The 25,506-nt window shown below is 37.3% G+C and overlaps 1 protein-coding gene across 1 annotated transcript; it reads right to left on the reverse strand.

Annotated features, from left to right (window-relative positions):
• Positions 1-12,171: 12,171 nt before the first annotated feature.
• Positions 12,172-23,818, reverse strand: LOC140244349 (uncharacterized). Its single transcript, XM_072323992.1, has 13 exons — positions 23,726-23,818; positions 22,021-22,205; positions 21,066-21,273; positions 20,317-20,563; positions 19,130-19,269; positions 18,164-18,295; positions 17,565-17,780; positions 16,195-16,374; positions 15,165-15,270; positions 14,429-14,563; positions 13,567-13,665; positions 12,672-12,763; positions 12,172-12,360 (listed from the first exon to the last, which is right to left on the reverse strand). Exons 1-13 carry the CDS (start codon positions 23,816-23,818, stop codon positions 12,172-12,174), a joined length of 2,022 nt encoding a protein of 673 aa, XP_072180093.1.
• Between the last annotated feature and the right edge of the window lie 1,688 nt (positions 23,819-25,506).

The raw sequence follows: 25,506 nt of genomic DNA on the forward strand, positions 1-25,506 counted from the left end.
AGGGCTCTGGTTTTTTTTTTTTGAATCACCAGGAGTATTCAACAGAGTAGAGATTCCCCTTCAAGGCGCAGTCACATCTGTTATGTGTTTCACAATGTAGAAGCAACGGTGCTAGTATACTAACATTCGATAGGCTTACATATTGAAGGGGTAGCGTAATACACTTCATGCACAGGACTGAACATTGCATAGATGAATGTGGTTGGAATGCTGCCCTTACAAGGGCAATATTTCCATCAAAATGAAGCAAAAACAAAAACACCACTTACCCAAACAGTACAGGCCAGTCAATAACAATGCTGTTGTCTATGCCAGATGTTTAAACACTCACATTGGTCTTGGCCAGTTTATTGTGTGTATAGGTATTCAGGCCTACATGGAGTGCAGGTATGAAAGAGAAAGACCAATTAGGCCTACAATAATGGTTAGGTACCTATCTAATAAAACAAAACCATCCGTATGGCATTATTTAAAGACCTTATGTCATTTATCAAGACAATATGGCAGTAATTTGTGAGTTGGTGTTATGTTTCTTTATTTGTTGATTTTGCCACTTTAATGCTTGAATCAGATGACAAATGCTCAACTCCAGGGGTGATTAAAGACACCATTATCCATGTCTGATGTGTAGTTACAGACTCCTTTGCAGTTATAAAAAGTATATACAGTGTTGCAACACCAGACTGTAACATCCCTTGCTTTGAGTGTTAGGGAGAATTGAACATATGCTTTTTCCTTTCTTTATACCATGCTGTGCTATTAGCAATCCTGCCAGATTTTTTTAAATGCATTTGCTGTTGTTGAGCTATACATATATATTTTTTATGGCAATCCCACCATCTTTTTTGTTCTTTCTTGAAGAATGATTAGGTATATGTAAGATAAAGTCCTTCTCACTTTTGGAAACCTGCCAACCTGGCAGATGTTGATCAAGACCCAAAAGTGTCAGTGTATCTCAGACCAGGGAGTGATTGATTGGAAGGAGAACAAGTTTTGGAGTGAGGAGAAGCTTTTGTGACAAAGTTTTAGTTGTAGCATCTCGCTGACAATCAACATTTCTCACCAGTTGCGTGGCTGATCCCCAGTAGTCGTTCTTTATGGAGTATGAGGGCTTTGCCATACTGTGCATTGAAGGATCCTCCCTGTAGAGACTAACATACCTTATTTTTTTATCACAAATTCCAACATTTATTTACCCATGATATAGTGTGGTGTATTTCAAAATTCTGCTCCTAATTTGCTCTAGATAATAGTTCTCATATTTAACAAATATTCATAGATGCAGATTCATGTCAGCTGTATTCTACTTTCTCTTATATTCAGTATGACAACACAGCATTTGCAAGTGAAAGTGTTAGGTATGCATAAAATTACAGTAATCATGCCCCTTAAAATGACATTTTTTTAAAAAGATTTCCTATACTTTTAAACTGTTACCAGTGCAACATCATAGTGGATACTAAATGTTCAGTAGTTATGACTAGAGTCAATCATGCTGAGTCAGTGATAATGATTGGAATGAAAGTAGATTTCAATTACTACTACATGTACATGTAATAGTAGTGGTGGTTGTGATATCTTATTTATTTTATTCTATCATTATTTCATTATCATCAGTATCATTATCATCTTAATCATCATTGTCATGGTCATTTTTATCATACTTAAATAATGATAATACAATGAACACTGAGAAACTGCCACTAGAAATAACAATATACCTAAAGATGTATACTTAAACATGCTACCTGCAATTATATTTATCCATAGAAGCCTGAGCATACATCAAAGTACGCATATAACAAGATACATCACCTTTTAAGTATGTCACTAATGACGAAATCGCATGATAGCACCTTTGATGCTTGTACTTGGGTAATTCTGTGTTGACACTGTTATACATTGTAGCAGGTAATCTAACTCCATACAAACTAATTACTCAACATGAAATGTGATATCTGAAGTTCAGGCTTTCTAGCATACAAAGGTACCTGAACTCAAGGGAAAGATTTTTTTTTTTCTGTTTTCGCCTCTCACTGGAATCAAACTAGTCTTGGTGTTGTGAGCTACTTGCTCCTTCTTTTTTGTATCCATAACAATAGTGCACCAAGACAAGTGTTGTAGAGTTCAGCACACATTATCAAAGATGAAAAATTATACATCCTACGGATACTGATGATATTAACCCGTTGAGGATGGACTGATTTTGCTATATACAACACGCATTTTCCATAGACACCTGCCCGAGTATACTCTGGACTCATCCTCAATGGGTTAAATGATAAATTAATTTGAGTGGTAGTACTCAATACATTTTGACAGTAATGATAATTGAAGAATTATTCACAGATTGCTGAATGTCAGTCAGTTATCCCAGTGGCCAGGCTGTGGATATTGGAAGAAATGGTAATTTGCTAGAGCTGGCCTACATGTATCTCTGCTTACACACAGATGTTATCTATTTCTTAAAGTCACCTTTCCTTTTCAAATAGTGTCCATACCATGAAAATCTTGAGTAGAAGCCATACCATTTGATGTATGAAAGCTTGATTAGCTTGTCATCAAGACAGACCAAAATTCTCAAGAATGTGACTAGAAGATAAGTTTAACATTCCATTTGTAACTTTGCAATGTAGCATTTTCACTCTGTATGTCATTAAATACAGAAATCATGTTGTTTTCAACATGTGTGTGTGACAGGGGCATTGTACAGGTAGATTTTTCTATGTCTGCCTAGGTTGCATGCCATACCTTGTTAGTTGATGCACTCAATGCTATGTTGGGAACCAGTGTCCTATTTTACATATGTGGAGTTCAGAGTAACAGCAAATACTACTGCTTCACAATTTCAAATTCATCGTTATATCAATTGTATCATCATGTCTCTTTTCCCTGGGCAACCAGTGTTTCTGAATCATCCTTGTATTTCATGTGATATTCTGTATCTGGTTGACTCCATTGCTGACATATTCTCAGTTGATGTGATTTCTGCAGACTGTCTTTGTACTTGTTGTCTTATTCATGTTTTTTAAAGGTGCATGGTCCCGGTGTTTTAGTCAAATGCGTACGCGGGCGCACGGCGCAAGTTTCCTATAGAGACCTACGCTATCGACTCCTCTTTAGCGCTTACGCTTTGGCCCACTTCCCCGAGTCCGAAGAAGTCCGATTCAGTGTAGTCAGTGGTCGGATCACAGTTCAGCTCATGATTTGGCTGAGGGGGATGACAGCTTTAGCAAACTTCTTTTGTGATGTCATAATAACAAGCACATATGCATGCACCCTGGCATTACTACAGACTGCGCGATGCACAGAGAAGACAAGGAAGGCAACGTTGCTTAGCAACAGCTACGCGCTTTACTCTTGATGACGGTGATCGGCAGTATCATCAACAGCGCCCTCTACACTACCGCGACTATGCCCCTTTAAGAAGGGAGTTCAACCTTGCAATTTTGAGTTTGAGATGAGACAACTGAAAGTCTTTGCTATGACCTCTCCTGTACATAAGATTCCCATGAGTGATACTGATGAAATATTTTGTTCAAGTGAACCATGAGTGGCCATGCCGACACGCTGCAGGTTGCTGATGGGTATTGAACCAGGGACCTTGATATTTGAAGCAAACATTGCACCGGGAGCCCACTAACAGAGGAAATATGCTACAATTTCTGCATCGTGCACCATGCTTTTACTAGTGGGCATTTGCCCTTCTGTGTAATTTTTATAGGGCTTTCTAGTGATGATGATTAGATTTATTTGTATATATTAGCTCCAGACATTAATATCCGCAATTTCTTCTGTATATAGCTAGGTGTATAATCCGCAGCGAGAGTCTTTCACTTTAAAATCATGTGCCAGGTTTCATGCAATGCTCTATTAGCTACAAGTGTGATGGAAAAGTCTTTCTAATGGAAATGATCGAGTACTCTGCAATCTTATATTGTTTTGACATAATTTGACCTCTTCATGTCAAATAATTATGTGAATTTGTGTAATATGTGTTGGAGGAATTGATGAGAGGAAAGGCATAATCGGTGTCATGAAGCTTTACTTTTTTCCATGGGGGATGCAGATGTGAAATTGAGCAGGAGTCGGCGTCTGGATAGGCCAATAGGCCACTTTCATAATGCACTCAATTCCATGCAGATTTTCTGTAGCTAGGGTTATCTCGTCAAGCCCAAAGCTTGTTGGAGGTTTGCCCAACACAGCAATTCAGATGGAGTTAAGACCAGAGAATTTCAAATGTGTGTAAATCTTGAAAAAGAACACATTGTTGAGGTTATCAGGATGCAGTGGCAGATCCAGAGGGAAGTGCACCGGGTGCGTGCCCCCCCTTTATTTTTTTTTGTCAAGACAAAGACAAAAGAAATAAAAGGAAAAGAATGGGGGAGCGTGTGCCCCCTTTAATTTTGCAAAGGCGCCTCCCCTTTACGGAATTCCTGGATCTGCCCCTGAGGATGGTTGATGTTCATTATTCAGAATGTTTGTTAATCTGGAAATGAAATCAAGTTCATTTTTCCAAAGGTTGTTATATTACAAAGGTTCATTGATCACAAAAAGAAATAAGGTTCATTAATCCAAAAGTAAAGAGAAGGTGTGTACTAATAACCTTCAGAATTACAAACCTTTTTATGCCTCCGCCACGAAGTGGTGCCGGAGGCATTATGTTTTCGGGTTGTCCGTCCGTCCGTCCATCCGTCCGCTTTCGTTTACGCGATAACTTGAGTAATATTTACTAGAATTTTACCAAACTTGGTCCAAGTATGAAGTATGATGGGGCAATTATTTGATTAGATTTTGGGTGAAATCGGCTAAAGGTCAAAGGTCAAAGGTCAAGGTCAAATCATGAAATTGTATCCGTTTACTGGATGAAGCAAATTTCACCAAACTTTGTTGGAGGATGATGTATAATGTGACAAATACTTGATTAGTTTTTCAGTGAAATCGGACAGAGGTCAAAGGTCAAAGATCAGGGTCAAATCCTAAAATTTATCTGTTTACGTGATAACTCAAAACTGGATGAAGCAGCTTTCACCAAACTTGGTCCAAGAATGATGTATGATAGGACAATTAGTTGAGTAGATTTTAGTGACATTGGCAAGAGGTCAAACGGTCAAGGTCAAATGCTACAAATGTTGCAATTTCCCCCATATCTATGCAATGCCCAAAGGTATTTTCTTGAAACTTGATGTGGACATGTACTACTGCGTAGAGATTCTCCAGAGAGAGTTTCATGTCATGAGGTCAAAGGTCAAAAGGTCAAAGGTTAGGTGAAAATGTTGCAATATCATTTATCTCGCAAATGGTTCAATGTATCTTCGTGGAACTTGGTACATACACATGTACTGACTGACAGGGATTATCTATGGAATTTAGGGGTCATGGGTCAATAGTCAAAGGTCACGGTCATCTCAAAATTTTACTATTTCCCTCATATACTAGTATATGCAATGCTTGCATTATTAGTTTCAAAACTTAATACATGCATTACCTAATGGAGATTCTCTGGGAAATTTCCAGCCAGAAGGTCAAAGGTCAAAGGTTAAGGGTCAAAGGCCAGGTTTCAATGCCCCCCCCCCCCCCCCAAAAAAAAAAAAAATCCATTTGTACCGTCATTACACTCTTTCTTCATACCTGGGAAATTACTCAATGCATAAACTTATAAAAAGGTCTGTCAGAATTCAAGTAAAAATTCTCAATTCCCCATATATGTGTTAAAGCAAACCCAGTTCAAGACATTTCTGACAAACCTGTCATTTCAATATTTTGCCAGTTATGTGAAACTGTCATGGATCACACATTGTGAAGACATTGTACTATACGCCTATTTGGAGAATCATGCATTATGGCGGAGGCATCAGTCGCCATAGCGACATTTCTAGTTTTTTATTCATATTAATGAACTTTTGGAATAGCGAACAATATGTAATCTTTTAGATAATAAATCTTATTTCATTTATGGATTTCAAACCTGCAGAATAAAGAACCTTCTGAATAATGAATCCCATTCCTTTTTGGGTTGACAAAACTATGTTATCATCAGGATAACATTTTCATTAGTTTGATTTAGATATATGTGTGAGTAGAATTGTGATTCCAAACTGGATGTTGGTATGTATTGCCCCTGACAAATGATCTTCAGCCCAATATTTCAAGGTAGTCCGCTCTTTGTCAGTACTCTGCGATGGCATGTTCCAAGGAAAAATACACAATAAAGCATGACAAGTGTTTTTGCTCCCTGTAAATGAAGTTTATAGAAAGTATGACATCAAGAAATATTGATGAATAAGGTCTTAAAAGGAATGACAAAATTTGAAGTTGCAAGCCTATCTTGTAGAAGTGTGTTGTACCAATCTAAAGAGTTTTTAGTTGTTTTTTTTTGAAAATATGTTGTCAAATAATTCTGTATTTTAATGGATAAAGGGAAAGTGGAATATAAAACTTTGCTCTTCAGAATTCCTTGAATTCAGAGGCAGAAGGGAGGAAGATAGCTGTGTGGAATCTTTTTCAAATTACCAGTAATTCCCTTCTGCTTTGCAACTCACAACCAATCGTAAGTCTTGACTAAAGGGCCTATTTCAACTTCAGAACAAGATTTAGGCAGGGAAAAATGTAGAGATTGAGACTAACAAATCAGTATTGTATTCAAGAAATTAATACATGTATAAAGCATTGTCTTTAATACGTGCTGTGCCCTGTATGTTGATATATAGATTACATCTTATGTAATGGTTATCCAAAATAACAAATTTTATATAGAATGTAATGCATTTTTCAATGGAGTAGATAGAATGCATTATGAAAAGAATTAAGAAATAAACACACTTAGCTTTAGGCTGTCTGGACAAGAAAAAAATTGTTTGCAAAATCTTATTACATATTTTTCTCATAAATATATCAGAAAGATATTCATCATTTGAATTAAGCTTTTGTCATAGAGGATTTATACAGTTGTATCTTTTCACATGATTGCAAAATGAAGGCATTATCCCAGAAAAAAAAAATAAGGCTTAAAGGGACTGTACAGTACTGGTTGAGGTAGGGATTCATGTTTTGAACATTCCTAAGTGAGATAATGAAAAGCCTTCTATGAAATATGAAAGAGCATGTAATTTTAAGAAGGATTCAACGTTTATTTGATGAAAATTGGTTTTCAAATAGCTGAGATATCCAAAAAAAGTGCTAATAATAAAAGGCGACATGCCCCAACTTTATTAGTATCTTTTTGTTTCACCTTATTTTTGGATATCTCAGCCATTTCAAAACCGATTTTCATCGAATAAACTTTTGATACCCCTTAGAACTGCATGCTCTTTGACATCTCATAGAGTGATTTCTGAATATCTCACAAAATGTTAAAAGCTAAATCTTCACCTCGACCAGAACTGTACACACCCTTTAAAGGGGATGGCTAGTAACTGATCAGTGGGAATCAGTGGGAATGCTGAAGGATGATTGATCCAATCCCACAAGGATTGGAACAATCATCCCCCAGCATTCCCACTGATTCCCACTGATCAGTTACTAGCCATCCCCTTTAAGTGACTCCTACTTAAAGATTGCTGATGGATGATTGTCATTGATCTGTATCATCAAAATTATTTTTTACTGCATTAACTGGGTAATCAGATTAACCTGAGATAAGTTTAGTCTTTCTGCATTCAGGTGTTTGGGCTGTGCTTTCCCCATATGGGGAAGATGTGTCTACATAATTTTGAATGATAGGGTCTGGTAACCTTGCAGTACTGCAGTTTGATACGGAGTACTTGTACAGTTATGAACAATGTAAATAACACGTTTGCAGTACTGCATCCCAAGTATGATATTAGCTGTAATGACAGAGCGTAATCAGCTATGCATTTCAAAACATTTAAATTTATGTTACATGAAGTGCTGTATGATAAAACAAGAAAAAAAAAAGATGTTGCCTATTTAGTTTCCTTTTTTCCCAAAAAGCTATCCTCATACAAACCTGACTTCATTTGTAGGAAATTGGGGTACATGTAATTCTGTCATTATTGTGTGTGCTAGGATTGAACTCTTGACATATAATTTTCTTTGAGTCAAAACTTTTAACATGATTTATGATTTACTCCATAATAAATCATAAGAACATGTAGGGTCTGAGCATTCTGTCATATTGATCATTTGTGAGAAAGGAAAAGAAATATCAGTGAGAAAATGTCAAGTAGATTAGATCAATGATATCAGATTTATTAAAGTGAGACTGAACATCAACATACTTTGGTGTGAAGCTGATGAAGATAACAAGGTCTTGCCATCTTGACTTGTTCCAGCCCTAGTCTTGTGCCTATACATGTATGCTAATTTATTCAATTCTATTAAATTCTCGAACAGTGGGACACCACAAAATAGGTGTTTTCACATCAGCCCGATAAAAATCCAAGCTCGAGAAATTTTTCGCGATTGCGAGTTAGCGCGCTATTTCATTTCTTATTCACATCAGCCCGAATTTTTGTCAAGCTAATTCGACAGCCGAGTATGTGCAAACAGCATAAGTAATGTGTGTGCCCTCTCAAAAATTCCTCGTGATTTGTGTGCAGTTTGCCTTGATCGATCGGTTCACACACGCTAGGCCTAATGGGATGCATCATGCTAATTTCTCGAGTCGTTTTCACATTATCAAATAGCGCGCTATTATCCCGCTATTTCAGAAATTTCCCGAGTTGGACTCGAGAAATTTTCTCGATCAGAGCGATACAATTAGCGCGTTAATTTGTGTTCACATTATCAAATAGCGCGCTATTTCGCTATCGGGAAAATTTCCTATGTCAGAAAATAGCGCGCTATTTTGAAACATCGGGCTGATGTGAAAATGCCTGATGTTGCAACTGATTGACCAATTGCCCTTCATTGAAATAATTAAGCACCTATTATTCAGTGTTTTAGTGGTACATGTATAGAGCCATGGATTATGTTTATAAATGGCGGTTTGTCAATCAGTTCCAATAAAAACAACTCAAGAATTCATTGATATGAATACCACATAATGTCATCAAGCACAATTGAGTTTTCTTTCTCTTATGTTAAACATTTTCATCACCATGTTAAATATTTAAGTGAAAGTTAAATGTTTCATTTCCAAATACAAATTGGACAATGAAATTTTACTTGAAGAGAAATATCACACCACACTAGATATGTGCTGGTGTATTAAAGAGTATAAAGAAGGAATACTTTCATCTTTTCTTGAGCTATTTGGTGTTATTTCAAAAAAATATAAGAGTGCGTCCTGCCTGTAAGCTTGCAATAAATGTTCAGAAACATAAATTCAAAGATATCTTTGATCAGTGACTGCTGGTAAAACTTGGGCATATCACACCAATGCATTCAAGCCATTATTTCATTCATTCAACTCTTAATATTTTTCATATATACCATGTTCTTTCTTGTTAGAATGCCCGTAAGTGTCAATTGCCTTTAAGTGTTTAGATTATTTTGAATGACACTTTCAGGTACTCATTTTCAGTTGCACCTTTACATGAAACTTTGATTTTAATCGAGCATATTTGAGGTTTAATATAGGATAATTCCCATCGTGTTGAAGGATGGAATAAGTACAAACTATATTTGAATATTCCAGAGAATGTCTTTCACAGGATTACAGAGGAAGCTTCCCGAGTTACAGGACAGATATCTTTCATTTTGATGAAAATGACTTGACTTATATTTTAGTATGTTGCACTTTACATGTAAGTACTTTTGCATCTCATTGATTATGTTGTACATACAACCTTATATGCACCTTTGGATCTGTTGCATAAAAGACTTGCAAAAATTATGGTTTACTATCTTTATAAGAGCTAAGCCACTCAGAATTAATTTGTTGACGGTGACTATTAATCTCCTGGGTTACAGCTCGTTATTCCGAAGGTTCGTTATTCCGAAGGCTCTTCAGTCCGAAGATTCCTTATTCTGAAGGTTCGTTTTTCTGAATTTCATTTTCGGATGAACAAATCTTCGGAATAATGAACCTTCGGAATAACGCCACAAATGTTCGGATTAACGAACCCTTTTTCATTTTCGGATTAACGAACCTCTTAGGTATAGGGAAGTTGCGTGTTTCGGATTAACGAACCTTCGGAATAACGAACCTTCGGAATATTGAACCTTCGGAATAACGAACAGCACCCAATCTCCTGTAAAGCAACATCATTTTTAATTGTTTGTACAATGTAAATCTTTTATGCAACACTGCCCTTCTGGACTGCCCTCAGAATCATTTGTCAGCATTTATGTTCCTATACATTCTTCTCTTTACATCACTTTTTTTTCAGATTTCTTTTATTGATACCCAAAAATTATGTCTATTTAGAAATGTTTGATGATATGTAAATGTAGCATCATTTATAAGTATTTTATGATCTTATTGATTTTACATGTACAAAGTTTTATGTTCCTTTCTCGATTATGTACCAAGAAAATGTTTCATGACAATGCACACATCAACAGTTGTATATGCAAATAAATATACATATTCACTTTTCTGATATGAAGTGTAAATTTTTGTGTCTCCATGAATGATTTCACTTGTTTAAAATGCTCGATCAAGATTTCCTATGTGAAAACATTCATATACACTATTTTCATGCATTAATTGCAATAACTCATATATTCACACAAGGTGTGTGGAACTTTTTTATCATGTGGGGGAGGGGAGCGAGGGTAGTGCTCACAGTGGGATTAAGGTTCAGTGTTAACCCCCCCCCCCCCCCCCCCCCCCCCCCGGCTGCTACCGAAATAATCTCTTATTTTTTAGATTTTTTTTCCCAGTTCTCTTTCATTTTCCCCCTTTTTGTAAGAGACAAAACTGGAGGATGGGCAATCCCCTATCTTGTTCCGCAGCCCGTATAATGAATATATTCTATTTACCAATACTAAACAATAAACAATATGTTTGTATATATTCATTGTAATAGTATGAGAACCAGGATTCAACGCCATATTATTTAATAAGTTTTGCTGTGACATTATTAAAATTATTTAAATAATAGATAAGATTGAAAAATTAAATGTGGCAATGAATGATAAAGATTCATTATCCATGATTTTTAAATCTTTTTAAAGTGCAAAATTATGCATTTACAGAAATTGACTTGCTGCAGTAAATAAAGTCATGTTAATATTTTTATAGACCCACTTACTGAGGAAAAGAAAACAGAACTATTAATTGTTACAGTCACATCTGCTCTTTCCATTTAAACAGAAGCCGTCCCTTGCCCCATGCTATTGTACCTTGATTATGCATAAGTGCATATTGACTTTAATAACTAATTCGTATTTTAGTGAAGGAGTAACAGTATTCACAATTTGTGTGCGCCACTACTACAGATTACACAAGTATATCCAACAACAAAAAACAATAGAATACAGTTGTGCACACTAACTTGGCTTTGCATCCTAGCAAAGGATTTTGATTGTAACAGTATATCCTTGCCCAGTCAGGCATAGCAATGCACTGCATGCCTTAATTCTCAAACTTTCACTATGTCTGTGACACCCCATACAAAATTAAAAGAGAAAAAGAAATCGAAAGAGCGATCTGGACTACATGTTTAAATATACTTCTTCAGTTAAGTCCTTGTTCATAGTACCACCACCTCCTGAAAGTATTTCTGTTCGCTTGGGGGTTTGCTATTGTAAAAGTGATGTATTTCAAAGAAGTACATGATTTTTAATTCAATAGGGTCTGGAAATTGTTTATTATATTACAATTATCAGTAACCAAAAACAATTCTCAACCCAAAGAAACTTTTTTTTTTTTTCAGTACAATGTATGAATAAAGATAAGTACTCAGTGCTATAGAGGCCTTTAATAGTATTAGATATTTCATTGTCTCTGATCTCGAAGCTTGAGGTTTTAAAGTTAAAGCTTGAAGTCTTAAATTATTTCATATTTACACAGTTTATTTGAAGCAGTCATATCTTTTTTTTTTTTTTTGCCAAAGTACTACAGGACTGTAATGACAAGAAGACTTAGTACAACAACAATTCTTAGTGCAGTAATCTACTATGTGCGATACTTTGTGTTGTTTTCTGATTTTTTTTTTCTCTTTCTCTCTCTCTCTCTCTCTCTCTCTCTCTTCAAATACGATGAGATATCGAGAAATAAGCCGATATTCCCACGGCTCAGCAGCCGTTGGTGATTGGTGGTTAGATGAAAGTCGGGGATTGTGATTGGTTGGGACCAGCAAACTGCACGCGTCCGGTGTACATCTGATCGTACATATGCGCGTATCTGTGCTCCTGTATTCCCATGTGATCACGGGCCGAGTTGTCGATGGCAAACATTTCAAAGTTGTCGCGCCCCATCAACCAGTACGTGTACATACGTCCTTTTCCCTGCAAGAAAACACAGTGAGTTTGAAAGAACAAAGAAAAGATATGCGAAGTGCCAAAACATTTCTAGCTCTGTCATTTTGAATTATCATTCCAATTCAATAAAGTTAATGGACAAAATAATCGTGTTCTGTTATCTTCGATTTGACTGTCATGATACGGAACCCGAGAAAAGCAAATCGTGGCGGGGTGTGTTCAACGTAAATGCAAGAATGATTGCTCTACGTTGTACTTGGCATCTACTACAGGAGTCTAACATTTTGCCACAGTTAAGACACATCAATTAAAGCGTTGCTATATAGCCTTCCATTTACCTTGATTTCAATTTCGCCGCGTTTCACCAAGCTGAATCCACCGTACTCGAGCAGTCCCATGTACGTTGGATGACTCACGTGTATACGCCCCGCTGATTAGCAAAAGGCGTGACCGTGAATAGGGATGAAGCAAAACATGGATGGAAATATAGTGAAAATCAAAGATCCAAATGAAGTACAAGTGTATATGACCCTAACAGATTGGGACAAGAAATTATGTGCGTGTAAGAGGCATTTACATCGAAAGCCCCCTCCTTAAAGCACCTCGCACAAGAAAACACCTCACAGTAACAAGCTTTCTACGATGAGACGTTGCCGTGCATATTCAAATAAATATTCTCTGTTTTCTTGCTTGTCCGACACGTTTTAAAGACAAGTATTGAATTTAAAACCCTTAAATACGAGATTCTGATTAATTTGAATACTCTCAATGAACTGGCAAGGTGGTTGTTGATAATGGAACAGAATTATGCCATTGGTAAATCAATTGTAGTTTTCCTTTCGGCAGTATTTCTTACTACATTGTGTATGCATACAGTTTACCGACAGGACACTATGCAGTGGCGGATCCAGGGGGAGCGCACCGGTGCGCGCCCCCACCTCTTTTTTTTTTTTTTTTTTTTTGGTTCAAACAAAGGAAATAAAGATAAAAAATTGGGGAGAGGTGCGTGCGCCCCCCCCCCTTTAATTTTGTAAAAGCGCCCCTCTTTGCGGAACTCCTGGATCCGCTCCTGCTATGCATGCCTTCATTGTAGGCCTACACTACGACTGTACATCAGCCCTTTTAACAGCGAAGAAACAAGAACAGAAGGAAATAATGACTCACTGGCAAAACAAAACAAAACAAAAAACAAAACAAAAAAAATCAAAGAGATGAAACGAAAGATGAACTTACGCAGTCCCGTTGTCTGCATTCTTGACGCCGTATTGACCGTATCCCCAAAGAGGCAGTACCGGGGCATCTTGAGACCAACCACCCCCGCCACTAGTGGACCTATCATGGACGCAACACAGTCATCATCAGGGTCCCATTTCATAAATGTTAGAATAGCAACTCTTGCTGGAATGACAACTTCCAATAGCGACAGCCAATCGGGAAGCTGGATTCTTGTCGTTACCATTTCAATTGTTATTCCAGCAAGAGCTGCTATCTATTGTGTATTGATTATACAGTATGAACTTTTTCTGAAATGGGGCCCAGATTATACTTTGGTGCAGAAGTCATGTTGGGGTAGAGAATTGGCTCTTGTTGATAACAGCATTACGCATAAGTTGTCATCGTTGAATTATTACTTACATAAATACACGTCGTTGTATCAGTTTCATTGGTTTTCTTCGATGAGTTAAATTATTAGTCTTCATGACAATTGCAAGGTATATTACCTCTTCCTTTCTCCTTGTCTTTTTCACTTAAACCGCGTTGTCAACCACATGTTCATAAATATTGGTGTATAAAAAGTATAATAAACTCTCCACAAATCATGTAATAAATCATACAAGGCTAACTATAGCAACATCTAGATAGCTCGCTCGAAGCATCGCTTGTCTATAACAATGAATTAGCAACAAGTATAAATGAAGTATAAGATTGCATTACACAGGTTAACAACAACAACAACAACAACTATACATTAGCAACAATTGCTTGTTTTTATAACTAAGCAAACATCGTAATGATAATAATAACAATAACAATAATGATGATAGTCATCATCATCATCATCATCTTATTACTACGTATCCATCTGAACACTTGCCAGTGTGAATACCGAAGCGGACCCTGATCTTGACGTGAGGCTTGTGTGGAACCTCCAAGCTGTTCACGTGATGGAGGAGTTCGACGGTCACGGTAGCGATCTCACCCACGTGACGGTTATGACGGTTAGGAACTCCTGAAGAAAAGAGAAGAAGAGATGAGAGAACGAGAGATGAGAAAGAGGAGAGAAGAGAAGGGAAGAGAATATGAAATGAGATAAGATAAGATGAATCGTGATGATATAACAGAAGAGAGAATGATTAGTACCAATATAATTATTGGTATCGCAACTGATTAACAAATTACCCTATACACTGACGTAAATAAGCACTGAATAGATCAGTGTTTTAGTAGTAGCCACGACAAAAGAAATCATGGGCATACACTCTCGGGCAGGCTTCGAACCTATACGACCTCCTGATCTCCGGACAGGCGCCTTATCCACGAGACCACTGAGCTTCCGCCCGACAGCCAATACTGGTTCTAATCCATATTATAGCATGCAGCGGGTACAATGTACTGCGTAATTATTTACATTCATTAATATTCTTCCGTCGAGTTGTTTTATTGCAACTGATTAACAAATTGCCCTACATTGACGTTTTCTTATGCCCAGACAGACAGACAAACAAACATATGGCCTACGGAACCGAAAACATAACCTGCGCCCACCGTAGGTTTCACCTATACTGGCGAAGGTAAAGAGAGCCATGAGTTAATGGATGCAAACTTTATACCAGAGGCCAGCATGTACGTTTCCCGGACAGTCTCCACTTTGTACACGTCGTACTGTTCGATGCGGGAGTCAAACAGAACATAAAGTCCGTTCAGCATTTCTACCACCTGTGTGGAAGTACAGAAATAAATTTGAGAAAACAAAAGATCGGTATATCTTTCGTTGGCACATTACATACAACTGTTGGATTGTAGTCGACATGCAATATTTGCTGCTTTTTTTGTTATGTGGTTATCATCATGGTTATCCGAAAAATCGTGACTATAAAAATTTCATGAAACATATCATAAGAATTATGCAGTGTGTCATTCCATGGTTAATCATTGCGTGATGCATCGCACAAACTTAGCTGTCAATGACCAATGCTGTTCATGATTCGTCCGAGGTAAACGATGGGATTGTCTAAATCTGCACTACAAAGAATTCTACGGCGATGGCGCTCACTGAAATTGGCTCTTTGAAATACGTACATGTAGTACCCTTTAAACGCTTAAAGGCTATTAACATGGCTGTGTATTGTAAAAGTTAAGACCGTCGAGAGAGCAAAACAAGAAGCAATTTGGTGACTGAATTTCAGAAGCGACGGATATGGAGATTATATATACGCATGCCGACATTTGCGATTTGAATATCACATACAGCAGAAATACAATTTTCAATCGTGAAACCATTCAAGTTTGGTAAACGAGGCAGATATATTCGCTATACACATATCTGATGAGGTATACACCATCGCATATCGGTTAGCAATCGAGGGGAAGGTAGAGGGGGAAAAAAGAGGTAGAGAGACAGGAAAACAGCGGACAACCTTGAAGGAGTGAAACCATACATTATTGTTGTATAACCAGCCAAAGAAAGTCAGATGGTGACGAAAGGGTAAGAAAAGGAGAAAGAGATGGAGGAGGATGAGAAGGAAGATGATGATAATGAGGAGAGGAGAAAAAGAAAAAGAAAAGAGGAGGAGGAGGAGGAAGAAGAAGAACTAAACCAAGAAGAAGAAGAAGAAGAAGAAGAAGAAGAAGGAGACCAACCTCCATGGGCTCACTACGGGCGCAAAGTTGACTGAAGCCAGCGATGTCGGCGAACATGACGGTGGCGCTCTCGAAGAGCTCCCCGTTCACCTCCTCCGTGTTCATCAGCTTGGAGGCCACGGACGGGGGCAACATCAGATTCAGTAGGTAGTTCGACCGCTTCTTCTCTTTGTTGAATTCCTTGACGACCAGGATGAAATAACTTTTATCAATGACGTGAAATGTGCAGCTCTCTGACATTTTCCACGAGAGATTTTTTTTCCTATAATCTTTTCTTGATTCCATATACAGCACTGATATATTCATTCCAATACACTGAGAAATCAAAATACATAATTATATACCATAATCAACACAAATCGGCATTACATAATTGTAATCTGTGAAATCAAGTTCAGCTTGTGTCATATACGGGCTTCGATAATTATCATGATTAGAGGGTTTGTGAAGGTTGGCAATGAGCAAGTGATGCGCCGTATGAATTTCACCCTCGGGGTTTACAACGGGCTTGAGCTTTATCATTACCACATCTTGTGTGTCACGTTATCTGTATGATTTGAGCAGACATTTCTGTTTCAAGCTGTTAAAGAGCTCTTCCCTATGTTGTTATCTTCATCGTCATAATCACCGTCGTTACATAACCACAATCACCACCTACAGGCTCATAGATAGCAAAGATACATCTTTACAAATATCAATGCCATTTCACTGTAGAGGATGAAGCAGCAGCTGCGTCTATGCAATGATTTTTAGATAAGTTTAATCGGCGTACCACTTCCACCAGCAGCAGCGCAACAACACCTCCGTCCCACGACTGAGATCACCACAAATCGTATTCACAAATGGAACCACCAGCGTCATCACAGAATCATCAACGTGATCTTCTCTTCCAACACCACCTACATCATCCTCTTCCGGTCCATGCAGATACCATCGTTGATACATGTATCAGCATCTCAGCCACCACCTTTCCAATCACCATCACCACTGTAATCACCATCGTCATCAACACCACTACAATCATTTCCTCGCTTTAATCATCACTATAATTCACCATGACCTTCCCGCCATCGCTCATCATTAAAACCATTTTTATATCATTGTCATCATCTCCACCACTACCACTACCACCACCACCATAGCACTACCACCACCACCACCACCACTACCATCATTAGCACTACCACCACCAACACCACCTCCACCACCACTACCATCACCAGCACTACCACCACCTTCACTACCATCACCACCACTATACCACCACCTTCACTACCACCACCCCCACTACCACCACAACCACTACCACCACCACCACTAAACTCGAACAGCAACATTCCCAGCATCCACTGTCTACCACGATAGATGACCTTGGTCTGAGTGGCCAGAGTGAGGGCGTAGTTCTGAAGGACGGTGGTCAGCGACCAAATCGCCCGCAGAGTCAAAGGACACATGATGATGACGACGACGACGAGAAAGATGCTGACGGCGATGTTCTCCGTGTCGTCCTCCAGCTCCTTCTCTAGAATCTGCAGAATTTCATCCGCCAATAGCTTGTGCACCTTCTCCAGGATGTTGATATAAACCTTACGTCATTCAACAAGATAAAAATATTGGTAAACGGATATGATGCAAACTACCATATATCAGTCCCTAAATTTCTTCCAGGTTGCACTGTGAGTCAAAGTCTAACTTGCTAATGCTTTAGTATCTCAGTTTAGAAGTCGGTCGATGTTATATCTTAAAAACACTGACATCAATATACCACTTTTTCAAGTTACTAATGTAGAACATAATACATTTATACTGATAACAAACAAGATGTGTGAACGAATGTTTTCCGTCTTATTTTTTTTTTCACTTTGTCTGACCCACTGATTTTCTTCTACAAACAACAACAACAACAAAGAAGCAAACGTGCCCTTAAGCAAACTTTAACTCGCGCTATCTTCTTTCCATTAGAACATACCGTCATGCTGTCAAACCACAACGTGGCTTCTCTGAAGTTCGAAACCGTGGTGGCTACAGCATTCTCAAGAATCTCTTTTCTCATCTTGGTGATGGTGTGGGTGAAGTTTGCAAAGTCAGCGATATTGTCCACCTGAGTATAGAAGAGAGAGAAAAACAAGCAGAAAAAAAAAACAATGAATGGAAAATCAAAAGTGACCAATGACAATGATGAATAAACACCAACAGACCTTACTGATAAAACCAGGCATTCACACCACATGTGTATACGATGTATATATATATATATATATATATATTTATTTATTTACGTATGTATGTATATGTATGTACAATGTACAAATATATACATATATGTATATACATATATATATATATATATATATATATATATATATATATATCTCTATACATAGTGTGATGATGCTGATATTCCTACCGCACGCCTCTCAACTATATATATATATATATATATATATATATATATATATCCCTAGTTGGCACCTTAGGGAGACATATTGGGGGAAGTGTCTTCATTAGGGAGACAACTGGTCATTAAGGAGACAATTTTCGTGTCTCCATTGCGTAAACTGCCATTGAACATGTATATAATAAATTTGCATATAAAACAAACGGCAATGTCTTCCAAATGACCCATCTAGGAGTATATATATATATATATATATATATATATTTATATATATATATATATATATACATATATGTATATATATATATATATATATATATATATATGATGCGTTTCCGAAGGAATTTCTCTTCTCTCCTGCTTTGATAGTTTGGCAAACAGGTGGACAATACGATTATAATTATTATATTCATTTTTTGTACCATGTATGTATTGCGTGTCTGTGCAGATGTGTAAAACTGTTGTGTTAATACCAGTGCATAATTATCATGTCATTAAGGGAACACTAAAAAACAGAGAGAGAGAGAGAAAATGCACCTGTTCCTGGTAGAATTCCTGGATGAGAGGGGCGTATCTCTTGGCGGCTTCGTGGTTCCACGTACCAACGTTGTACTTCTCCATATACCACACGTAGTCCTCGTGGCGCTCGAAGCCACCCAGCGTGTAAAACACCGTTCCTGAAGGGGGAAAAAAAACCACATACAAATCTCATCAAAAGTACAATGTTCGCATAAATGTACATTTAGCATATATATATATATATATATATATATATATATATATATATATATATATATATATGTATATATATGTAATATCGTGTTTTCAGTTTTCATTATGCACCGCCTATTTCATGTCATGTTATAATGTCATGTCAAGTAATGTCCCAATGAGTTTACAAGGTATAATGGCGTGAAGCCTCCATCCTCTGATGTACGAACTTGAAGAAATCGACTACAGAATCAAACGTGATGCAGATATATATATATATATATATATATATATATATATATATGTATATATATATAATCAGTTCAGCTATTTCTTCCTTCATAAAGTTCGTGTGTCGTAGTTTCGTAACCCTGACATTTCGATTTCTTTCATCAGTTTGTAAGCTGGTATATTGTACAAGTGAGTAATTTAGAAGTTTTCTCAGAATTATGATGACAGGGGAAACAATACTATAGATTGCAAGCGAATTCATTCGGACGCCCTAACCCCCCCCCCCCCAAAAAAAAAAACAAAAAAACAAAAAAAAAAAAACACGGCTGTTATTCCCCATACACAAACGAGCATATAATACTTGGGTGACATGTGGTTAGTTTCTAATTTCTTTTTGTATAATTCTGTGACGTATTAATAGAAAATTTCATACACGATGTTGGGAGACATTATTTTTCAACCATGAAAATTTCGTGACGTTTGCAAATAAAAAAAAATTCTCTGGACCCAAAGGTTATTTTGGAGATCCTGAGTTCGAATCCTGTTTACTGTATAAATATCGCTCTTAACGAAGATGATGCACTGATAAGCCGGTGATGCTATGGCAATATATGGGGCCCTCTGGAAAAGCGGTGGCAGCAAGGATGAGGCTACCCTTGATTTAGATTTTTTTTTTTCTTTTTAGAATCAGACAAACACCACCACCACCACCACCACCACCACCACCACCATCAACAACAACAACAACAACAAAGTACGATCACGATAATCACCGCCCTTACCTAGAGTTCTCTCGATTCCGGTGTCGACGTTGCTGACGATGAGGAGCTGGTAGGCGACGAGGATCTGCCAGGACCCGTGTCCCTGAGAGTTGCCGACACTCTCGTACAGCCAGTCTATGAAGATCTGCAGCATGTCAGTGTAGAACTCGATCTCTCTGTACACGGTGGTGTTGGCATGGTGCAATTGGGTCCGATGGGCCTCCAAGTTCTCTTTGAAATCCATTTTCTCTCGAAAGAATGGTAATTCCTGCAAGCAGGAACAGATCAAGAGACGATGATGCTGACTGTGACGGTAGTATTTTGAATGATTCTGATTCATAAATATTCCGATTTGCAAGCCAATTAGCACAATTTAACTTTACAGTGAAACAAAGATTATCAAGAGATGTGTGTATAACCAAATCTTAGGCTAGAAAATTGGGGCATTTCATGAAGCATTTTGGTCGGATATTTTTCTGACAAATTGTTAAAAGCTACTGAAATCCTTGCATCTGACTGGCTAAGAGCAAATTCGTCAGACAGCCTTGTCGGACAAAATGCTTCATGAAATGCCCCTAACATGTTACATAACAGCAATTTTTAAAGACCCGGTCTCACCGCTGAAATCCAAACTAAACATGCTAGAAAGTCGATTGAAGACAAATGGGAATTGATCGTGTACACTTCAAGTGAATAGTGAAATCTTATTTCCAGAACTGCTAGTGAAATAATTTTGATAGCGGCAGTAATAATTTTTTAACATGACTCACGTTGAGTATGCTGGTTTCCACCGGCCATTCTTGGAGCTCGTCAAGAGCCTTGTCCGTCAGCGGGTAGGTCTCGGTGAGGAACGCCGTACTGTTGGGGGCGATGACGCTCACGTATAGGGCCGTCATATCTCGCTCTCGCTGAAGTCGACTCAGCAACAGACCGATGTTCCGACTGAACTGGATCACGTTACGGATCTCGATGTCGACACTGAAGGCGACCAAGGGGGCAGGTGAGATCAGAAATGACGTCATCAACTCAGCGTGCGTCATCTCCCCAACCACGCACCTTAGTAAGTTGTTTTTACATTTCAAATATTCTAGAACTTGGATTTTTTTTTTTTGGCTATATATTCGAGAACATTTGTATTTGATTCAAGTTTGAAGCTTGGGCTATTAAGTAAAAGTGTTCCTTTAAAATCTTCAAAGTGGTAATCAAAATTATTTGCATACGTGATTATGGCCGATATAACTGTTTCATACAAAAATAATAACCGTGGAAGTTTAAAATTTCATAACTTTTGTTTTATGTCCAATTTCATTCAAAGTGATACCATTCTGGAACGATTATTCTACTTTATCAAAATCAACATGCACTGATATTTAACTTGACATACATGGTTCAATATCAGTCAAAATAAAGCCCCCTCCTCCCCCCCCCCCAAAAAAAAAAAACGTAATTAAATTCAGGCTAAATTCCCTTCAAAGTCATGACAAAGTTATGTCAATGATAACAGAATGTCAAAGAACAATAAAGTAGATCCAGAGTCAAGTCAGATCTATTCCAATGACATATTGAAATGAAATTCCTATGACTTTTAAACGGTGAAAAGTCAGGTTACATGAATGAAAACGTCATAATTATGAAAAGCATATCACAGGTATATGCGAATGACATGTGAAAGTTATTATGGCATAGAAATTGAAGACTTATTCAAAGGGCGTGTCATGCCCCCACCTGTTGGTGTAAGCAATGATCCTGAGGTCCTCGACGGCTAGTATGGCGAGGGCGGTGATGGGTACGAGGACCAGTAGCAGCATCTTGGCCAGCTGGATTTGCTTGCCCCGGTGGGTAAGAGGGTTGACCTGGCAACGACTGATGTCATTGGGCTTTAGGAGAAGGTTCCGCACCACCTCGTCAACCTGCGGTGGAAATCAGCGAGAAACCGTGGCGAGCGGTTTGACTGATCAGCTATTAGTCTAATCACCGAAACGATATCTGAAGAACTATGTGCTCTATCATAGACCGAAAAAATAAAGTTAGCATACAGCATACAGCATATGATTTTCTTGATAATTTCATGCGTATGCACGCACTAGAATAACGAGATATGTAACTAGCAAACACAAGAAAAAAATAACTTCTATAAATACTATGTAATTTTCTTATTTACTAATCAAATTACTTAGATATGTAATAATCTATAGTCAAAAGAAAAGGGAGATTTGAAAACTAAAAATCGATTACTGAAAACTATTGCTACATAGTCCATTTGAATATCCCATGGCAATATGCAACATAGTATAAAATACTATCGAACAAAAGACATTTGGTACTGCATGTGTTTTTGTTAACAAGTGCATGGGTTTATATTACGTGGGTGCATGTTTTCTTCTTCACGTGCATTGAAACTGAATGGCAACTACGGCGCACAACGCACACGAATGCACACATTATGTCCGTCATATATATATATATATATATATATATATATATATATATATATATAAGTAACAGAACTGGAACAAATTTGTGTGCAGAAATAAACCGTTGGTGATACAGCATGAACTTTGTTCCAGTTCTGTTACTTATCTTTTTATCTTGCCAACACGTGGATTACCTAATCAACATATATATATATATATATATATATATATATATATATATATAGCGGAGAATCAAGAAATAAACTAGTAATGCATTATTTCGCCAATAAGAATGAGTTTATTGAACAACTCAAATTTTCGGTGGCCTCCATCAGCACCTTCTTCAGGAGTCTCGACATATATATATAATATATATTATACATATATTATATATATATATATATACATATATATAATATATATATATAATATATATATAAAATTATATATATATGATTATATATATATATATATATATATATATATATATATATATAATTTTTGCCAACAAGTCGCTCTTATCGCCGAATCTTGGGGGCCTCCCGTATACTTCAAGGCTTTGGTTGACAATACATTAACCCCATACATGTCATCATGACGTCTGGTATTGGGGATAACCATTTCTGATTTATATGAATTTAGTGCAAAACATAATATCATCCACAATATTTACAAAATTTACACACACATTTGAGGAAATGGTTAGACAAGGGCGCACTCACATACATGCGCGCGCGCGCACACACACACACACACACACCAACACACACATAGATACAGGAGCGGATCCAGGAATTCCGTAAATAGGGGGCGGGAGGGGGGGGGGGCGCTTAACAAAATTAAAGGGGGCGCACGCCCCCTTTTTTCTGTTTATTTCTTTAGTTTTAACAAAAAATAAAGGGGGGGGGCGCGACCTGGTGCGCCCCCTCGTGGATCCGCCACTGCACATGTGTGGTATACACACATAACAAATGATATATGCACCACCACCATTTTTTAGACCGTCTCATACTTACAGCAGACAACGAACCGAACGACGATCTCCTTCGAGACTCGTGGTCCTCCGGGACGTCCTCGGAATCCAAACATGCATTGAAGAACGCCCCCATTGTTCCCTTTCCTCATTCACTAAGTTATGTCAAAAACGACTAGAATGGCGGAAAACAATCTGTAGGATAGCGGAAATATCCAGGGGTGATGTTCGTTATTTCGAAGATTCGTTGATCCGAAAATGAAATACTAGTAAGCTTCATTATAAAAGGTTCGAAATTCCTAAACGCACAAACTCCATATAGAAGTTCGTTAAACCGAAAGGGGGGGGGGGGGGCATTTGATGCGATATTCCGCAAGTTCGTTAATCCGAAAATGTAATAAGATTAGTTATTAGAATGTACGTTATTCCGCAGGCTCGTTTATCCCAGGGAGGTGGAAGAGAATACCTCCCTGTACCCCAAAATGAAATAAGGTTTGTCAATCCGTAGTGTACTGAGAACGTGCGTTTAGTTACGAATCTTCGGAATTATGAACCTTATTTCGTTCTCGGATTGATTAACCTTCGGGATAATTAACTTCTTTTCATTTTTGGTTTATATGGAACCTTCGAAAGAAGGAACCTAGCTCTTTCCATTTTTGTATTACTGTAATGATTAACAGACTATCGGAATAACGAACCAGGTTGATCGGAATAACGAATCTTATTTAATTTCCGGATTAACGAATCTTCGGAATAACGAACTGTAACCAGTATCCCATGTATGGGCTTAAATAGTCAGAGAAAGTTGACAGTGTGCTATCCCGTCAAGGAAGAAGCGGTGAAGAGCTTTTCTTTTGTTTTTGTTTGTTTGTTTGTTTGTTTTCTTTTCTTTTGTTTTTGTTTGTTTGTTTGTTTGTTTGCTTACTTTTGTTTGTTTATTCTCGTATTTTTCGTTAGATGACTGTCGATATTCTTCTTTGTCAACATATATACGTCTTTAATCAAGTTAATTTGTGCACATTTTACCATAAAATGTCCGTGTATATTTATGCCAAAGTATAAAAATGTGATAAGACTAGATATTGCTGGTTGGACTTCAAAGTAAATGTTTCATTGTAGCAGATATGTTCTAAATATTATAGAGTAAGTTTAAAAAGAAACTTTGTTAGATATAGTCGAGGCTCCACAATGATGAAATAACATGATAATTTAAAAAAGATAATATAAGATAGTTCCTATTTTTTAACTTTTCTTTTCGTCATATCCGTCTTATAGCTTGCAAACTATCATCGATATAATGGTTAATACTATTACATTCATCATAACAAAAAAAAAATACATAATTTATAATGAACAACATTTTTCTGTGTACATTGTTATGAATTGCATGGGAATACATATCGTGTTTCTACATAAAAACAACTCATCAGTTGAATCTGAAGTTATATTGAATTAGTTTGTGAAATTTATTTTTTTTTTCATTTGCAGAAAATCTGATTTAACCAAGATTTCTATATGTTACTATTGCACTTTTCGTTTGTTCATCGTATTCTCGAAAGACAAAGTTACAGAAATAAATTGATATTTAACTCCAAATCAATCAAAACATAAATGATATCCATCATTTTTAACACTTTATATAGTCTGTAGATAAGATGATAATACGTCAGATCTTATCTCTCATGAAAACAAAAATAATAATCTCAGCTTTGACCTACTGAACATGATTCTTTGCATCAGAGAATCCACGCAAAAACTCAACAGAAGAGTTGTGAGAGACAGTGAAAATGTCAAAATTCATTAAAACGGGCTACGAAAATAAAT

Source organism: Diadema setosum, chromosome 21 (assembly GCF_964275005.1).
Source record: "Diadema setosum chromosome 21, eeDiaSeto1, whole genome shotgun sequence".
In the NCBI taxonomy this organism is placed as follows: domain Eukaryota; kingdom Metazoa; phylum Echinodermata; class Echinoidea; order Diadematoida; family Diadematidae; genus Diadema; species Diadema setosum.